At 48.3% G+C, this 15,757-nt stretch overlaps 1 protein-coding gene across 3 annotated transcripts in view; it reads right to left on the minus strand.

The window, feature by feature from the left end:
- Positions 1-4,207: 4,207 nt before the first annotated feature.
- Positions 4,208-15,757, minus strand: part of NSDHL (NAD(P) dependent 3-beta-hydroxysteroid dehydrogenase NSDHL) — a 29,209-nt gene continuing 17,659 nt past the window's right edge. For all 3 annotated transcript variants that reach the window (XM_087426858.1, XM_087426856.1, XM_087426857.1), the window contains 5 exons: positions 13,841-13,987; positions 10,130-10,258; positions 7,184-7,326; positions 5,799-5,901; positions 4,208-4,625 (listed from right to left, as the gene is read on the minus strand). In XM_087426858.1, the coding sequence (XP_087282984.1) occupies positions 4,293-4,625; positions 5,799-5,901; positions 7,184-7,326; positions 10,130-10,258; positions 13,841-13,987 (855 nt within the window). In that variant the 3' untranslated portion in view covers positions 4,208-4,292. The remainder of the gene's footprint in view (positions 4,626-5,798; positions 5,902-7,183; positions 7,327-10,129; positions 10,259-13,840; positions 13,988-15,757) is intronic.

The raw sequence follows: 15,757 nt of genomic DNA on the forward strand, positions 1-15,757 counted from the left end.
CTTTGATGGTGATGTGGGCCAGGCTTTGTAGGAAGCCAGAAGAGAGAGAATTTTGTGGGGGAAAGCTGCAAGGAGGAAATGATGTCGGAGATGAGATTTGAAAGAAGAGGAGACTGTGGGCCCAGCAGAACCAGATACCCTGAGGTATGCCGTGCAGAGGAGAATGCAGCTGAGGAGCCACGAGGAGCTTATAAGCTAGCTTACTGGGGTTGGGTAGAGGGAGGGAAGGCAAGGGAAGTCGCAGCAAGAGGTATTTCAGTTCAGCCGAAGAGAACTACCAGCAAGGGCTGTCTCACATAGCAAGGAGAGAGGAAGCCTAGACCTCCTCGTCAGTGGATAGAAATGCACACCAGAGCTTGGAGGGCTATGGACAAAGGCCTCAACCATTCCCGTCCTGTCTGCCGAGCCAGCCTCTGCATGGGTTCCAGTCCTTCCCTGTTTTGGAGTCACGAACCCCACAGATGGAACAGCTGGCCACAGGTACCCCCTGGTCCAGGAACACACACAGATGGGGATGCCGATGAAGCCTAGGAGCTCCACTCTGGCCTCTGCTCCCTCAGCTTGTCTCTCCTGCCCTCGCCCTGCAAAGCCAACTTACCCACAGTTGCTGGCCCCCACCTCACTGGCTCAAATTTTGGACCACAGCCATCTTTGAAGAGTTGATTACCGCTATGTGCCCTCTCCTGCCAAAAGACACACACTCACAGATGACCCAAAGGCTGTGTCTAGTTTATGAGTTCACAGACCTCCCAAATTCACACACGAATGCCAGGCCTGGAAGCTTTGTCCTCCACTCATTGGGCTGTTTCCTTTTGTTGCCACTGTTACTCTAGGATTCCAGGCCAGCCAGATGGTTACCCCACTTTTCTGAGCGCCCATTCTGTACTGTGGGGACACTGGTTGGCTCTGCCCTCAAGGAGCCCCTGGCCTGGTGGGGGTGAGAGAAAGCACACAGAAGGAATATGTTAAATGAGGCAAAGATGGAGAGCCACAGGCTGGGAGCCCAGAGAAAAGAGACGATTTCCAAGTGGATCAGGGTAGGCTTTTTGGTGGAAAAGGAGCTGGCCATTCTGGACCTGGGGACATATAGGGAAGAGGATATTGCAGGCAGCCAGAACAACCTGAGCAAGAGGATGGATGAATGGGCATGAGCAGTTTGGCTGGAGCACAGCAGGTGTGAAGCCCAGTGGAAGAAGCCAGAAAGGCGGGCTGGGCATGGGCCATGATGGATTGGCTGCAGAGTGTTCAGGAGAAAGTCGGGACTCAGCAAAGCGTTTTCGGCAGAGAGGCAGGATCCAGGTCTGTTTAGGAAGGACACCCTGGATGTGTTTAGAGGCTGGATTAGAGGCGGCAAACAGATCAGCTTGGCTGTCCCAGGACACTTGACCCAGGTGCAGATGGGGCCAGAGGCCGAACCAGGTCAGCGCCGATGGGGAGGAAAGAGGGCCTGAAATGAGAGCTCTCCCCAGTGAACATGCAGAACTGTCCCCAAGCTGGGAGAGAACTGCCTTCCCTTGGGTCCGATTCTACAGGTGGATGTGCCACAGGGGAGAGGTGCAGGCCTGGGGTGGTTCTCCGGGAGGCATTTTCAGGAGGTGTGCTGTAAGGCTGTCAGCTGGCAGGAGAGGAACGACTTGGGGCGGCCCGGGGACTTGGGCGTGTGAGCAGGGTAAGTTCAGTCTTGCAGTGGCAAAGGTGAGGTTCCAGCTGGGCTCAGTGACCTGGTGGAAGGCCACTTCAGTGGTTCAGAACCATCAGTGGGGCTTGTGAACAGAGTGCCGGGCCCACCCCCAGAGGCTCACTTCAGTAGGTCTGGGGTGGGGTGGGGGGCTAGTTTCTAACAAGTTCCCAGGGGGCTGCGGAGCATGTGGTTTCCCAGTGGTCAGATTTTCTCCAAAAGGGTAGGGGGTGACATAAGTCTGGGTCAGGAATGCAGGGCAGAGCAAGGAGCAGCAGCCAAAGGCTCAGGGTCTGTCTGGAGGGCTCTCCCAGCCACCTAATTCACTCCGTCTCACCTTTCTGATCTCAGCGGATACTGCCTCCTTGGGAAGCCCCCATTTCCACCCGGGCCAGGTCCACTCGCAGCCTGCTCTTCCTCCCACAGCATCCCGCATGTTTCCTTTTTGAAATTTTTAACAGTTTCCAATTGCTGTTGTTTTGCACGGTCCCACTAGAACGTCAGCTCAAGGCCGTGCCTGTTTTATTCACCACTGAAACCCGGGCAGCATCCAACAAACCTATGTAGAATGAATGGCTGAACAAAATGGGCGAATGGAGAAGAGATTCCCTGAGAAATCTCTTCTTAGAAGACAGGAATGGATTGGATAGTCTGGAGTCCCACGAGGGACATATTTTGTGGCGGCAGCTGCTAGCATTTTCCCAAGAAAGCTAGAAGGCTGAAGCTGAGGGCACTTTGGTCCTTGGTACTCCTCAGAGAGGTCTGCCAGCCTCCCTCATCCAGGCCCAAGACCCTCCTCCCAGCAGCTCTGAAAGCGGAGTCTTTTCCTTTTGTGCTGGCCTCCTCCGTCCCTCTCACCCCCATAGGAAACCAGGCAGCGAGCTCTGACTCCTGTCCAGGCACTTCCACTCAAGACTTCATTTCTATCGCCATGGCTGCATCATTGCTTGGACTTTGGTTACTTCCTATCTGCTCTCCCAGGCTCTAAGTAGGGTGGCCAGAATGAGTTTCTTGATCTTTGCCCTCCATTGCTTAAACTGTCACTGGTTTCCCATGCCTACAGGATAAAGTTAAGCCTCCCTGGCTTGGCATCCAGGGCCCTGCCTACCTCTTCAGCCCAACCCGCCTCCCACTGCTGCACGCCCCACACCCCAAGCCAGGCTGGTCACCTCTGTCCTTCACTGAATCTGGGAAAGACAATACAGTGCTAGTGAAACGATGACAAGCCACTGACTGTGAACCTGACCTTTCAGCCTGAAATGCCACCTAGGGGTCTGTACCTACTGACTATCCATCCTTTGAGGTCCAACTCACTGCTGTCACCGCCTCCAGGAAAGCCTTTCTGATGGTCTTGGCTGGAGGCCATGTCTCATTCCTCTGAACTTACACCACCTCATCTCAAATGGTGTATCATTTCCTGCCTGGTATTACAAGAGCTTGTGAACATATCTTAACTCCCCTATTCTAAGTGTCTTATGGGCAAAGACTGTGTCTTATTTCTGTTTGAGCCCTCTGCCCCATCAGCTCAGTGCAGTCTTCTCTGGTGGGGGTGATGCTGCATGCACAATACCTGCACTTTATTCCAGTCTCCCCAGGAGCCTTGCCACCCTTGGACAAAGGCAGAGGAGAAAACAGACGTCTGTACAATTACATTTCAATTAGTCTGCGAAGAAACCAGGTTCTGTGGTAGAACATCACCAGAAGATACAGATCGCTGAATCATTATATGTGCTATGCGTTTTGGAAATTGGCCTGAAGGGTCTATGAGCATGAGCTACAGGGAAGTAGCCCTTTCTGCATCATCTTGTGGAGTTTCTGCCCGAACTTCAAGCAGATAAAGGAGGCTCTCTTCTCTCTGACCTCTCCGATGGCTTACTGTGAACCAGCCCGATGTCCCATGTTACGAGGGACTAAAGAGCTGAAATAGCATGCCACTGGGCAGACCAGCACCTTGCCACTAAAAAGGACAACGGGACTCTGTTAATAAAGAGAAACGTGTCCATGAAAGAATGTTTTACGAAAAAACAATGCAGGCAGGTACGCCAGCTGCACCTGAGAGAGAACTTGGAAGGATGTAAGGAGGTGAATGACCAGTAGTCCTTTTCCCCTTGGGATTCAGGGCAGGAGAGGGGGGAGGGCTACAGTTCTTTAAGCTTTTAAAAAGTTTTTGCTCTAAACTCTGTGTCTATTTGACATGTACATTTGAAGTCTCACCATGTGTTTATAACTTCTGCTTTTCTTCTAGGATATTTGTGTTCCCCATCCTCAATTAGCAAATGGGTTGCATCTTCCCTATAGCTTCCTTGATTATGTACAAGGACACTGGAATGTTACAGAACCCAGGAGAGAGGGGTGTGTGGGGGAGAGAGAGAGAGAATACGAAACAGTAGACTGTGAAGCTGCCTAAGAAATCCAAATCCAATCCTCTCAAGGAAGAAATGTCTGCTGTTTTCACCACCCTTGTGGTCACGGAAGGGCTGGGTGTGCTCTCATCTAACTGGCAGGAGGAGACCTAAGCTCAGAAAAAACTTGTTTGAAGGAGGTTAGTTTATTGGTCCACAGGGGAGAGTTACCACCTGGGGAATGCATTGAGAGGGCCCAGTCTCCAGGTGCCTCACTTGACCTTCTGCAGGTGGCGAAAGCTCTGCAGAGTCCTTTCCACGGCGTCATCCATGGTGACCAGGGGCTGGTAGCCCATGACCTTTTTGGCTCTCTCACAGCTGTAGTAGTGGAATGTGCCGGCCAGTGCGACCCGCATTGGTGTGAAAGTGGGCTGGAGCTGGATGAGAGGACTGATTACTGTCACCAGGAGGGACAGCAGGAGGGCCAGCCAGTAGGCCAGCCAGTAGGGGATGTGGTACTTGGGGGCCTCGTAATTGAGGCCTGTCAGGATGCGGGACAGGAACGTCCAGAAAGGGATGGGTTCATCATTGGTGATGTGAAATGCCTGGAGAGAGAACAAGAAGTTAGAAACTATCTCCCAGCTGGAGGGGTGAGCAGGCCATGCTTGGAACTCAGAGCTTAGCCACAAGCTGTGGGCTCAGCCCAGGACCAATATTTTGGGACACCAGCGGCCACTCCCTGCCTGCCCATCTCAGCTCCTGTGCAGGGAAGCTCAAAAATGAGGTGGATATTAAGCCTAGGCAGATCGCAGCATTTCAGGTGGTCCTCAAATCCATCAATGTCAGCTGATGGAAGAGCCACCTTTTTGATGTGCCGCTATGGGCAGCTTTAAGGTATAGAGAGGGAAGGCAAGGAAAGTTTTATCTATGGGCCAGGATTTTAAGTGAAGCTTAGACTGTACTTGGGAAGGCATGTTTGTTAATTTAATTTAATAATTGTGTTAATCATGGTAAAACTCATTTTCTTATCTTCAGATGCAATGAACAGGTCATATTATACTTCTCAAATGTGCTGTGAAATACCCACCCTCCCCCCACCACCCTAAGGGTTGCATGAGAAGGAAAACGGCAGAGGTCCAGGAGAAAAAAATGAGGCCCAAATGGGGGGATCCCAAAGGTAGGAGTGAGAAACAAGGAAGATGGGGGCCCTAGGAGCAGAAGGAAAGGGCGAGGGGGCCCGAGGGTGCTCTCCCATCTCTGTGTTAAGAGCTGACCTCTCCCACATGCCCCCCTGCCCACTGGGCGCCAAACACCAGGAGATTGACACATCTACCCCTCCGGAGGAGTGAGAGGTGTGAGCATGGGTAGGCAATGGGGGAAAAATGGAGACTTCTGGAATGACTGGGAGAACGGGTGAGTAGCAAGCACCCCGCCCAACATACATGGGACCTTGCGGGGAGTAGCCTCGTCCATGGTGGGCAGCCAGGTCATGTGCCACGGAGAACCGAGTCCTGAATCTCTGTTCAATCCCAGCCCACTGGCTCCAGAGTTTGGATGCCCCGAGCGATGGTGGCACTGCGATGACACCACCCTCCCTACGAGAGGGGCTCAACCTCGGCCCATCGGGATTCTAAAGCAGGTCCACCAGGACGCAGGATTGTGAAGGCAATTTGCCAGCCAATCCAATCACAGGGAGAAGAAATACAAAGATGGGCAAACGTGCAGGGGCAGGATGTGGCAAGCCAGCCACTGGTGCACCAGGGAGGCAGGCGCCTTACCTTCCCACCCAAGGCCGTGTCTTGGGAGAGTTGCTCTGCAGCCAAGATGTGTCCATGGACCACGTTCTCCACGAAGGTGAAGTCCACCAAGTTCTTCCCGTTTCTGTGGGCATACAGGGCATGGTTCCACTATGCTGGGAGCACTCAGCTGCACGCCCAGTGGAACCCCCGCACGTGGAACCAGGGCTGCTCCCGAGTCTCAGCATTTGAGAGACCGCTTCCTACAGAATGGCTGCTACTTGCCTTGGCAACGCCAGCCCCTGGAATACCTGGACATCTGCGACAGTTAAAGATGTGCAGGGGGCCAGGGGTCCTGGGGCCCTCGGGCAGTAGGACAGAGGCCAATCAATGAATCTGAAAGCCTGGTGCTCTGCCTGTCCTATCCCAGCATGGCCAACATTGGTGCTGTCTGCTCTGGGCTCTAATCTGAGTAGCAGCTCTTCAACTCCTTCCAGGATACTCTGGGCTCACACCTTGCTCTGGCCTTACATTTTTCTATCATCTCTTGCTAATCCCTCAGAGCAATAGGGCAGGGCAGCAGGGAGGCCGAGCGAGAGGCAGGGAGGCCAGGTGGCAAGGCACAGGGATAAGCGGGGGAAAGAGAGGGAGAAAAGGGAAGGAAGGAAGAGAAGGTGTACTGGGGAGACGGCCACACTCTGTTACCACCTGCAGCGGCCCCTCCATCTGCACTTTCCTCCAGGAGGAGGAAAGGCAGGCCTCCACCTGCCTTTCTAGATGCAAGGAGAGTCAGGGGCTTGGCCCTTGACCTGGGCCACTCTTTCCTCTCTGAGCCTGATTCCTCAATTTCCCAACAGGGACACAAATATTTTACCAGCCTACCTGAGAGGGTGTACTGAGTTGAATAGGGTCCTCCCAAAATTCATGTCCCCCTGTAACCTGCGAATGTGACCTTATTTGGAAATAGGATCTTTACAGATGTAATCAAGTTAAGATGAGGTTATATTGGAGTAGAGTGGGCCCTAAATCCAATGGCTGGTGTCCTTATAAGAAGAGGGAAATTTGGACACAGACACACCGGGAGGAGAAGGCCACGTGAAGATGGAGGCAGAGATGGAGTGATGTGTCTATAAGCCAAGGAACACCAAGGACTGCCGGCAGCACCAGAAGCTGGGAGAGAGGCCTGGGACAGCTTCTCCCTCAGAGTCTCCAGAAAAATCCAATCCTGCCCACACCTTGATCTCGGACTTCCGGCCTCCAGCACTGGGAGAGAATAAATCTCTGTTGTTTTAAGTGCCCCAGTTTGTGGAATATAGAGGACAGTAGAGAAGGCCACATAAGGAAAGAGCTGACAAAGCGCTCTCTGAACGTAACTGATACTTGTTGCAGCGAGGTCAGGGAGGCATGGAGAAGAGCAACCGACCTACCCAATCACAAACTTCATCTTGCCTTTCCGGGCTGCTTCGATGAGGATGGGGACCAACTGGGGGTCCCTTGGGCCGAAAATGCCATGAGGGCGGATGGCGGTGGTTAGGAAATTCCTCTCGGGATCATTGGCACCCAGGACTGCCTGTAGGAGAGAAGGAGCGTGTCCTCTGCAGCTGGCACTGCACCGGCACTGCACCGTGTGAGCAGCACCTCCCACAGGGGACCCGGATGCCGCCCACTGCCCTGGGCTACTTCTCTGCACCATTCCCCATCCCCAACCCCAACAGCTGAAAAGGATAAAGCTGACAGGATAAACAGCTGGGTCAAACCAGTGCAATCTAACAGAAAGGTGGGGGTTTGGGTTCAAAGACTAAAATGCACGAGGGCAGCCAGGGGAATATGCCTTGGCAGTAGTTTGTGGAAAAGACACGAGGGTTCTGGTTAATGAATTAGCCGTGAGCTTCCAGTGAGGCTGCTGCCGCCAAAGGGGCTCCTGATTGAAGCTCCATGTGCAGACTGCACTTTTCTACCAGTCCTGGGCTGTTCAGGTCAGTTCTGACGGACCCAAGTGGGCCAAGAAGAAGGGACTGAGAAGGTGAAGGGTCTGGGAGAAACAGGGCAGCGACTGGGGAGCTAAAGAGATGAGGCGATACAGGGGAAGTGCTCAGAGCAGTGCCTAGTAGCTAGTAAGTGCTCAAGAAGGGGCAGCCACTATTCCCATTATCCACTGTCAGGAAGAGAGGAAAGATGGTTTCCATGTGGCTTAATGGACAAAGTAGAACTTAAGGGCTTGAAGTACAGAGAAACAGGTTTTGCCTCAAAAGTAACAAAACTTCCCAAAGCATTTGTTATGTTATTGGTAAAAACAGGGATCATGACAGTACCTACCCCGATGGGGTCGTGTGCCCATTAAACGAGAAGGCCCATGTCAACTGTTTCGGTAAGTGTACGCTGGATAAGTATAGTTATTATATCACCTCACCTAGGATTTCTACCCTATGGTGGCAAAATTCTTATACATGTTTTGGTCCCAGTGAGTTTAAGCTACTTCTTTACTGAGTTTATAACGATCGGAGCTACCTAACAATGGAGAAGGGGTCTCGCAAGAGATTCCCAGAGCTGCCCCTCCTCTTCCTGCCAGGCCCCTGGTCCCCATGGCAATGGAGGAAATGACTAGATAAGCCTTCGAACGCCCTCTGCCCTCATCTCTGTTACTAAAGAAAAGAGTTGAAGGAGTCCTAGATCCACACCAGACTCTCTTCATTATTGGTCAGGAGGTCTGAAAGGCAACAGCAAGCTGATGTGCACCAACTGTGGCTCACAGGAGGTCCCAGGAGGGTCACAGCTGGAGGCATTTACAGACTTTGCTTATTTCCAGTTGAGCACTCAAAAGTCAATGTAAGCGAGACACTGATGGTCTGAGCCAAGGCTGCCATTTGGAGCCCTTGAGCCCCAGAGGGTTGGAGTCCCAGGAGCCTTAGATGAGAGTGCACAGGGCCCAGCAGAAGCTACAGTGCTCCCTGGGTCAAGTCTAGGAAGGTGGGAGCTCTGTGAGGCTCTCTGTGCTCCAAGGAGCAGGGTAGCAGAGACAGGTCTGGAGCTTGCAAAAGGCCAGGCCTGCAACCCCTGGACTGGGAGGCCCTCGTGTCTCCCCGCAGATGAGCTCTTCTGGGACTTTCTGAGCCAGAGTAATAGCAAAAAAATGGGAGGCAGCTGGCTCTCAGGCAGTACAGGGGGACTTAGGCCGATTCGGCGCTAAGCTCTGGTTCGATGTATAGCGGCTGTGAAAGAAAATCTCAGTGGGTGTGATAAGCTACAAACACCTGGAGCGGTAAACTCACAGCTACCCAGCTAAGGCGAGCTGGCTGCAGCCGATGAGTGTCCTGGCCTTCATTTGAGGATGTCCTCTGGGTAATGTTCTCTCTGGATGGTAGACTTGGAGCTAGCTGCTGTCAGGGGTCCCAGAGACCCAGAGTCTGAAGGCTCGGTGACTGTTACTCAACCCAGACTGCTGCTACAACCAGGCGCTCCCTGGTGAAGGCAGTTTGCCAAGTGGAAAAGTACTTTTCCTTAAAATAAAGCAAGATCCTTCCATTGTTTAACTTAAAAAAAGGGAGGGGGGCAAGAGCGCCACTAGGAAGGAGTGTTCAAATGAAAACACACTCGTGTGTTAAGCCCGAGTTCTGCCTGCATGCTTTGGATCATCATAAATTGCCTCTAATTTCTGATTTCTATAGCAACTGAGTAAGCCTGCATGGCACAGAGGCTGAGTGCAGGCTCTGGAGCTAAACTGCCTGGGTTCAGCCACCTACTAGCTGCACAACCTCAGAAATGTTCTGGATCTTTGTGCATCAACTGACTTCACCTGTAATCTGGTGACGATAATAGTACCCACCTTACGGGGTCATTGTAAAGTTTCAATGAGGCAGTTCCTGTAAAAAACTCAGAGCAGTGTCTGGCCACATTAAGCTGTTCTGTTATTATTTTTATTTTTTATTTAATTTTTAAATTTTTATTTATTTTATGTTTTTTGCTGAGGAAGATTTGCCCTGAGCTAACATCTGCTGCCAATCCTCTTCTTTTTGTTTTTTGCTTGAAGAAGATTAGCCCTGAGCTAACATCCATGCCAATCCTCCTCTATTTTGTATGTGGGACACTGCAACAGCATGGCTGGTGAGTTGAGTAGGTCTGCACTGGGATCTGAACTCGTGAACCTGGGCCGCTGAATCAGAGCACACAGAACTTTAACTACTCGGCCACGGGGCCAGGCCTTGTTACTATTTTTAAAATTGAATTTCATCCACAAATTTTACTTCCCAAGTTAGGTACCTAAGCCTCAGAATACTAACTTCATATGTTCATAAACATTTTTCTTAAGAATCTAAACCCTTCAGATGTTCACGGAACTTGCTTGTCACTCACTCCACCAGTTGTCAGGTACATACTCTCTCCTGTAAGATCTTTGTCTCCGTGTAGTAGTCAATGGGGTTCATGGCATAAGGGAGGTCTTCAGTTCCATTCTTGATGTCGACGCCCTCAAAGATGACACTGGCACTGCTGGTTAAAATGAGTTTCTGGCAGAGGAGAAAGGAAGATTAAAAAAGAAAAAAAAAACAACAACAACAAAAAAAAATGAGCCAGGAATGATCACTATTTAAACATTCTGATTGTCATGTATGAAAGAATATCAAATGGCACCTGTTCACGACACTCACATGCAAGGCACTGTACAAATTATTTGTTGCAATGCCTTCACTTTTCAGGCCTTCCTAAAATAATCCAAAGACCACCATATTTTGCAGCTACATAGATTCGAGACATATTACAGTATTACATTCTAACACAGTGGATTTCACCCTTTTTTTCTCTTCTACACAGCTGAGAAATAGAACAGACTTCCATTATCCACAGTTATCTCACTATGGGAGTGATTCTCCATGGGGGAAGGAGAGCTCACAAACTTCGAGGGAGGGGTCTGTCTGAAAAAGACCCATGGTGATTCTGATACAAACCCTGGCATCATTAGCTCCAATCATATCTTTACCACTTTCATGCAACATTGTACCAGAAGTCCTAGCCAGCGTGGTAGGATAAGAAAAACAACAAGGCATAACAATCTGAAAAGAAGGAACCAAACTATCACCATTCACGGATGTTGGAAATATCTACATAGAAAACACCATGAACATACAGAAAATATTAGAGTTTAGGAAAGTTGTTGAGGACAAAATCAATATACAAAAATTAACTGTGTTCCTATGCAATAGCAACTGAAAATTTAATATGAAAGATATTATTTCAATAACCAAAAATGAGGTACATAGGAATAAATTTAACAAAAGATGTACAAAACCTTTATGAAGTATAAAACTCTATTGAAAGGCATTAAAGAGAGAGAGAGAAATATATATTTACGGATAGGAAAACTCAATATTGGAAAGACATCAACTCTCTCTCAAATTACCTTTAAGTTTGATGCAATTACAGTAACAATTCCAACAGGCTTTATCAAGGAACTTGACAAGCTGATTTTAAAATGTTTATGGATGAGCAAAGGGGTAAGATTAGCCAAGAATTCGAATTCTGAAGAACATGGTTGGGAGGTGACTTGTCCTACCAGATACTGAGATTCATCCTGAGGTTTGCTTAATGGCAGAGCACACTGGCATGGGCATAGACAGAGACCAAGAAAGAGGGAGAGAGCCGGGAACAGACCCATGCAAGGCACAAGCACCTGAGATGTGCTGGCCAGGGTGCTGAACAGCAGGGAAAGGATAGATCACACAATAAATGGTGCTGACCAACAAAAAATTCGATCTCCACCCCATACCATATGCAAACATAAATTCCTGGTGGATTAAAGATTTAAATGTGGGAAGTAACACTTTAAATCTTTGAGGAAAAAACCACATTAAACAATCTTTTTTTGTGTGTGTGTGAGGAAGATCAGCCCTGAGCTAACATCCATGCTAATTCTCCTCTTTTTGCTGAGGAAGACTGGCTCTGAGCTAACATCTATTGCCAATCCTCCTCCTTTTGTTTTTTCCCCCAAAGCCCCAGTAGATAGTTGTATGTCATAGTTGCACATCCTTCTAGTTGCTGTATGCGGGACGCAGCCTCAGCATGGCCGGAGAAGCGGTGCGTCGGTGCGCACCCAGGATCTGAACCCCGGGCCGCCAGTAGCGGAGCGTGTGCACTTAACCGCTAAGCCACGGGGCCAGCCCCACATTAAACAATCTTTTGATCTGAGCGTTGGGAAATGTGCCCTAAATCCAACACAAAAAATCATTTCCGGCACAGTCACCCGCTAAGCTATTCTGCCCCTTCCGTGAATATAGTGGAGCTACATATATCAAGATGGATAAATCTCAAAAACGTAACACTGGGGACAAAAGTAAGTTGCAGGGAGATATATTCAATATGATATCATTTTTATAAAGTTTTATAATATGTACACCAAGACCTTATATTGGCTGCACATGGAGCAAATAGAAATAGACCCACATTCAGAACAGTGTTTCTCGTGGGTGGGGACAGGCAGCAACAGCATCAAGAATGGGTGCACATGGGACTTCAACTCTACCAGTGATACTATCATGTAAATGCTGTGATGAGTGTACTGAGGCTAGATTATTCTTCAATCCTTTTTGGATGCCTGGGATATTCCATTTAGAAAACAGCAGTGGTGTAATTCATAAGCTCCAGTTATACAAGCACGGTAGAGAGTAAGAAGTCTGGCATTTGGCATCAGAGGGTCTGATTTGAATCCTACCTCTTTCATTTACTAGCAAAGAGACATCACTTAGCCTTCAAAATCTGGTTCCTCAACTATTAAATTATATTAGTAATCCCGGTTACCTAATGAGAGGCAAATCATGTGACAAATGCAGGGCAAAGTGTCTTGTCATTTGCAAAGTGTAAGGGGTCCCTATCAGTATAACTGATCCTTTCCAGGGTGCTAAGCCCAGAAGAACTCTTTGCTGGCCTGTTCTTGCTCGGTCAGCTGATGATGCTGGGGCTGGCCAACGGCACCAGGGACTGCTGGGACAGAAACCTCTGGCTCACTTTGCATGCGTCACTGTGAGGGCGGTGTGCCTGGCTGACAGGGAGCTGTTTCGTCCAGTGGCTGGTGCCCTGTAAAGGTGATCCTGAGAACCGCAATTTATAACAACGCAGAAAGCTATGACATGGTAGGAATTCGTATCCCCTTAGGTCTGAGTTATAACAGGTTTCTATTGGCTAAAAGTAAATACAGTTTGTTTTTCTTTAAAAATATAAGAAAGGTCTGGAAAATAGCATGATGGTTCCTTAAAAGGTTAAACAGAATTACCATGTGATCCAGGAATTCTACTTCTGGGTATTTACCCAGAACAATTGAAAGCAGAGACTGGAACAGATATTTGCACACTCATATTCATAGCAGCCTGATTCACAATAGCCAAAAGGTAGAAGCAACTCAAGTGCCCATTGACGGATGAGGAGATAAACAAAATGTGGTCTATCCACACTGGAATGTTATTCCTCCTTAAAAGGAAGGACGTTCTGACATATGCTACAACATGGATGAACCCTGAAGACAATACGCTAAGTGAACTGAGCCAGTCACAAAAGGACAGATGCTGTATGATTCCACCAGTATGAGGTCCTAGAGGAGGCAGATTCATAGAGACAGAAAGTAGGATGGTGGGTGCCAGGGGCTGTGGGAGGCGGAGTGGGGGTTAGTGTTTCATGGGAACAGAGTTTGAGTTTGAGAAGATGAAAAGTTCTGGGGATGGATGGTGGTGATGGTTACACAACCATGTGAATGTACTTAACGCCACTGAACCGTATGCTTAAAAATGGTTAAAATGGTAAATTTGGTGTTATTTCTATATTTTACTACAATAAAAACCATAAGCAATATTTAAATTCTGTAGCTCTTTGATCAAAGATTAATACTAAGCCTTAAGGTCTTCAGATGGTCTACTAAGATGCAGCTAAAATATTACAGGTCAAACTGGCCCAGCAGCTCCTAGGGCTTAATTTCTAAGATCTTTGCAATACTTTAAGAAGCAAGCCTGGCTAGGCCCAGCAAGAGAGCAAGAACCCCGGACCCTACACACTTAGAAAGGGCCACCACACATTCCTGACAGCACTCACTCCAGCTTTCCCCTTACCTGAACCCCAGCCTCTTTACAAGTTTCAATGACATTCTTGGTGCCAATGTAATTCACTCTATAAAAGAGTTCCTTGTTGTCACTGGATGGTGGGGGCGATGCACAGTGGAAAACTGTGCTTACACCTTTCAGAGCTGGGTACAGATCCTGGAAAAGCAAACAGAGACAAAAAGATCACTCCTACTCTAGGCAAGTAAACAGCCTCCTCACATTCCCACTCTCCAATCCATAGGCGTAGCTGTCTCGCCCTTTTATAAGTCTACGATTAACATGGAAATACATTCTCATTGTAAAAGATTCAAACAATACAGAAGTACATGGGATAGAAACCATATTGTCCCTTTAACTGCCCCCTCCCCATTAACTAGTCCCTAATCAAAACTGGTTTGGGGCATTAAGAAGCCTGTGGGATCCAGACAGAGGCAACATCTGTGCCTCTGTACCCCATGGAGAGGGGTTGAGGGGGCACAATTCAGGGCACCTGGGGATAAAGCTCCTGGGGAACAGGAGCTCTCAAATACAAATTATGAATCATATGAACAAGTCCCACAGCATGAAAGACAGTGTAAGTTGCCAACACACAGGAGTATTTCTTTCTGTGAAACTAGACGTAAAACAGCAACCTGAAAAGGACTGAAAACAGGTTTGTTTACTTTACTGTTAAAAGGAACCAGAGCTCATGACAGCAATGGCTTATTGCTGATCCGGGGCAGGAAATGGACAACATGAGCCGGGAACACATTGTCAGAGCAGAAAGTAAGGAACCTAGCCAAGACTCCTGGGGTCCTGTTAAAAGGACTCAAGAGCCGACTTGAAGAGGCTCCCACTGGACAAAGAAGGGACAATTTGATCACGAGTAAGAATAAGAATTCCTTTTGCAAAATGGTAAATAAAGGTTAAGATTCAAGCATTTAATCTGCATAAGGTACAAAGATTTGAGCTAAGAAACAAAGAGAGAATGATACCATTTCACTATTTGCAAGACCTTAATTAAGTGATAAGATCTAGGAATGATCATCAATAGATGCTAATATTACCGAAAGAAAGACAACTGTGAATTATGTGCCTAGATTTACTGATTATTAATATTTTGCCACAATTATATCTATGTAGATAGACATACATAGACATACACACAGACATACGCTTTTTTTTCTGAAACCATTTGAGAGTAAGTTTCAGACATTGTGCCACTTTGCCTCTAAACTCGTCACCCTCTTAAATGACCACAAAATAATGATTACATGCAAAAAAATGTAACAGATGGGGACACTCATCTAATAATTAGTCTATATCCAAATTTACCCAATTGCCCCAATAATGTCCCTTATAGCCATTTTTACATTTGGATCCAGGATCCAACCATGGATCACACATAGTATTTAGTCCTCATATCTCTTCCATCTCTTTGAATCTGGAACAATCTCCCTATCTTTTCTTTTTTGTCTTTTGTAACACTGCCACTTTTCAGGTCAGTTATTTTGATGTCCTCATGATTAGATTCAGGCTTCATACTCTGGCAAGAACACCATAATGGTTACCGACATTATGGCCTTCTCAGGGCATCACCTAAGGAGGTGCAAGATGGCACTTTGTCCCACTGGTGGTCATGTTGACTTTGATCACTCAGTTAAGGTGATGGCTGCCAGATTCTGGCCATCAAGAAGGTACCTTCCTGGGGCCAGCCCAGTGGCTCAGCAGTTAAGTGCGCGCGCTCCGCTTCGGTGGCCCGGGTTTTGTGGGTTTGGATCCCGGGTGCGCACTGACGCACCGTCTGTCAAGCCATGCTGTGGCAGCCTCCCATATAAGGTAGAGGATATGAGCACGGATGTTAGCCCAGGGTCAATCTTCCTCAGCAAAAAGAGGAGGATTGGCACTGGATGTTAGCTCAGGGCTGATCTTCCTTACCAAAAAAAA

Source organism: Ceratotherium simum, chromosome X (genome assembly GCF_057802395.1).
Source record: "Ceratotherium simum simum isolate JZ-2026a chromosome X, ASM5780239v1, whole genome shotgun sequence".
Lineage (NCBI taxonomy): Eukaryota > Metazoa > Chordata > Mammalia > Perissodactyla > Rhinocerotidae > Ceratotherium > Ceratotherium simum.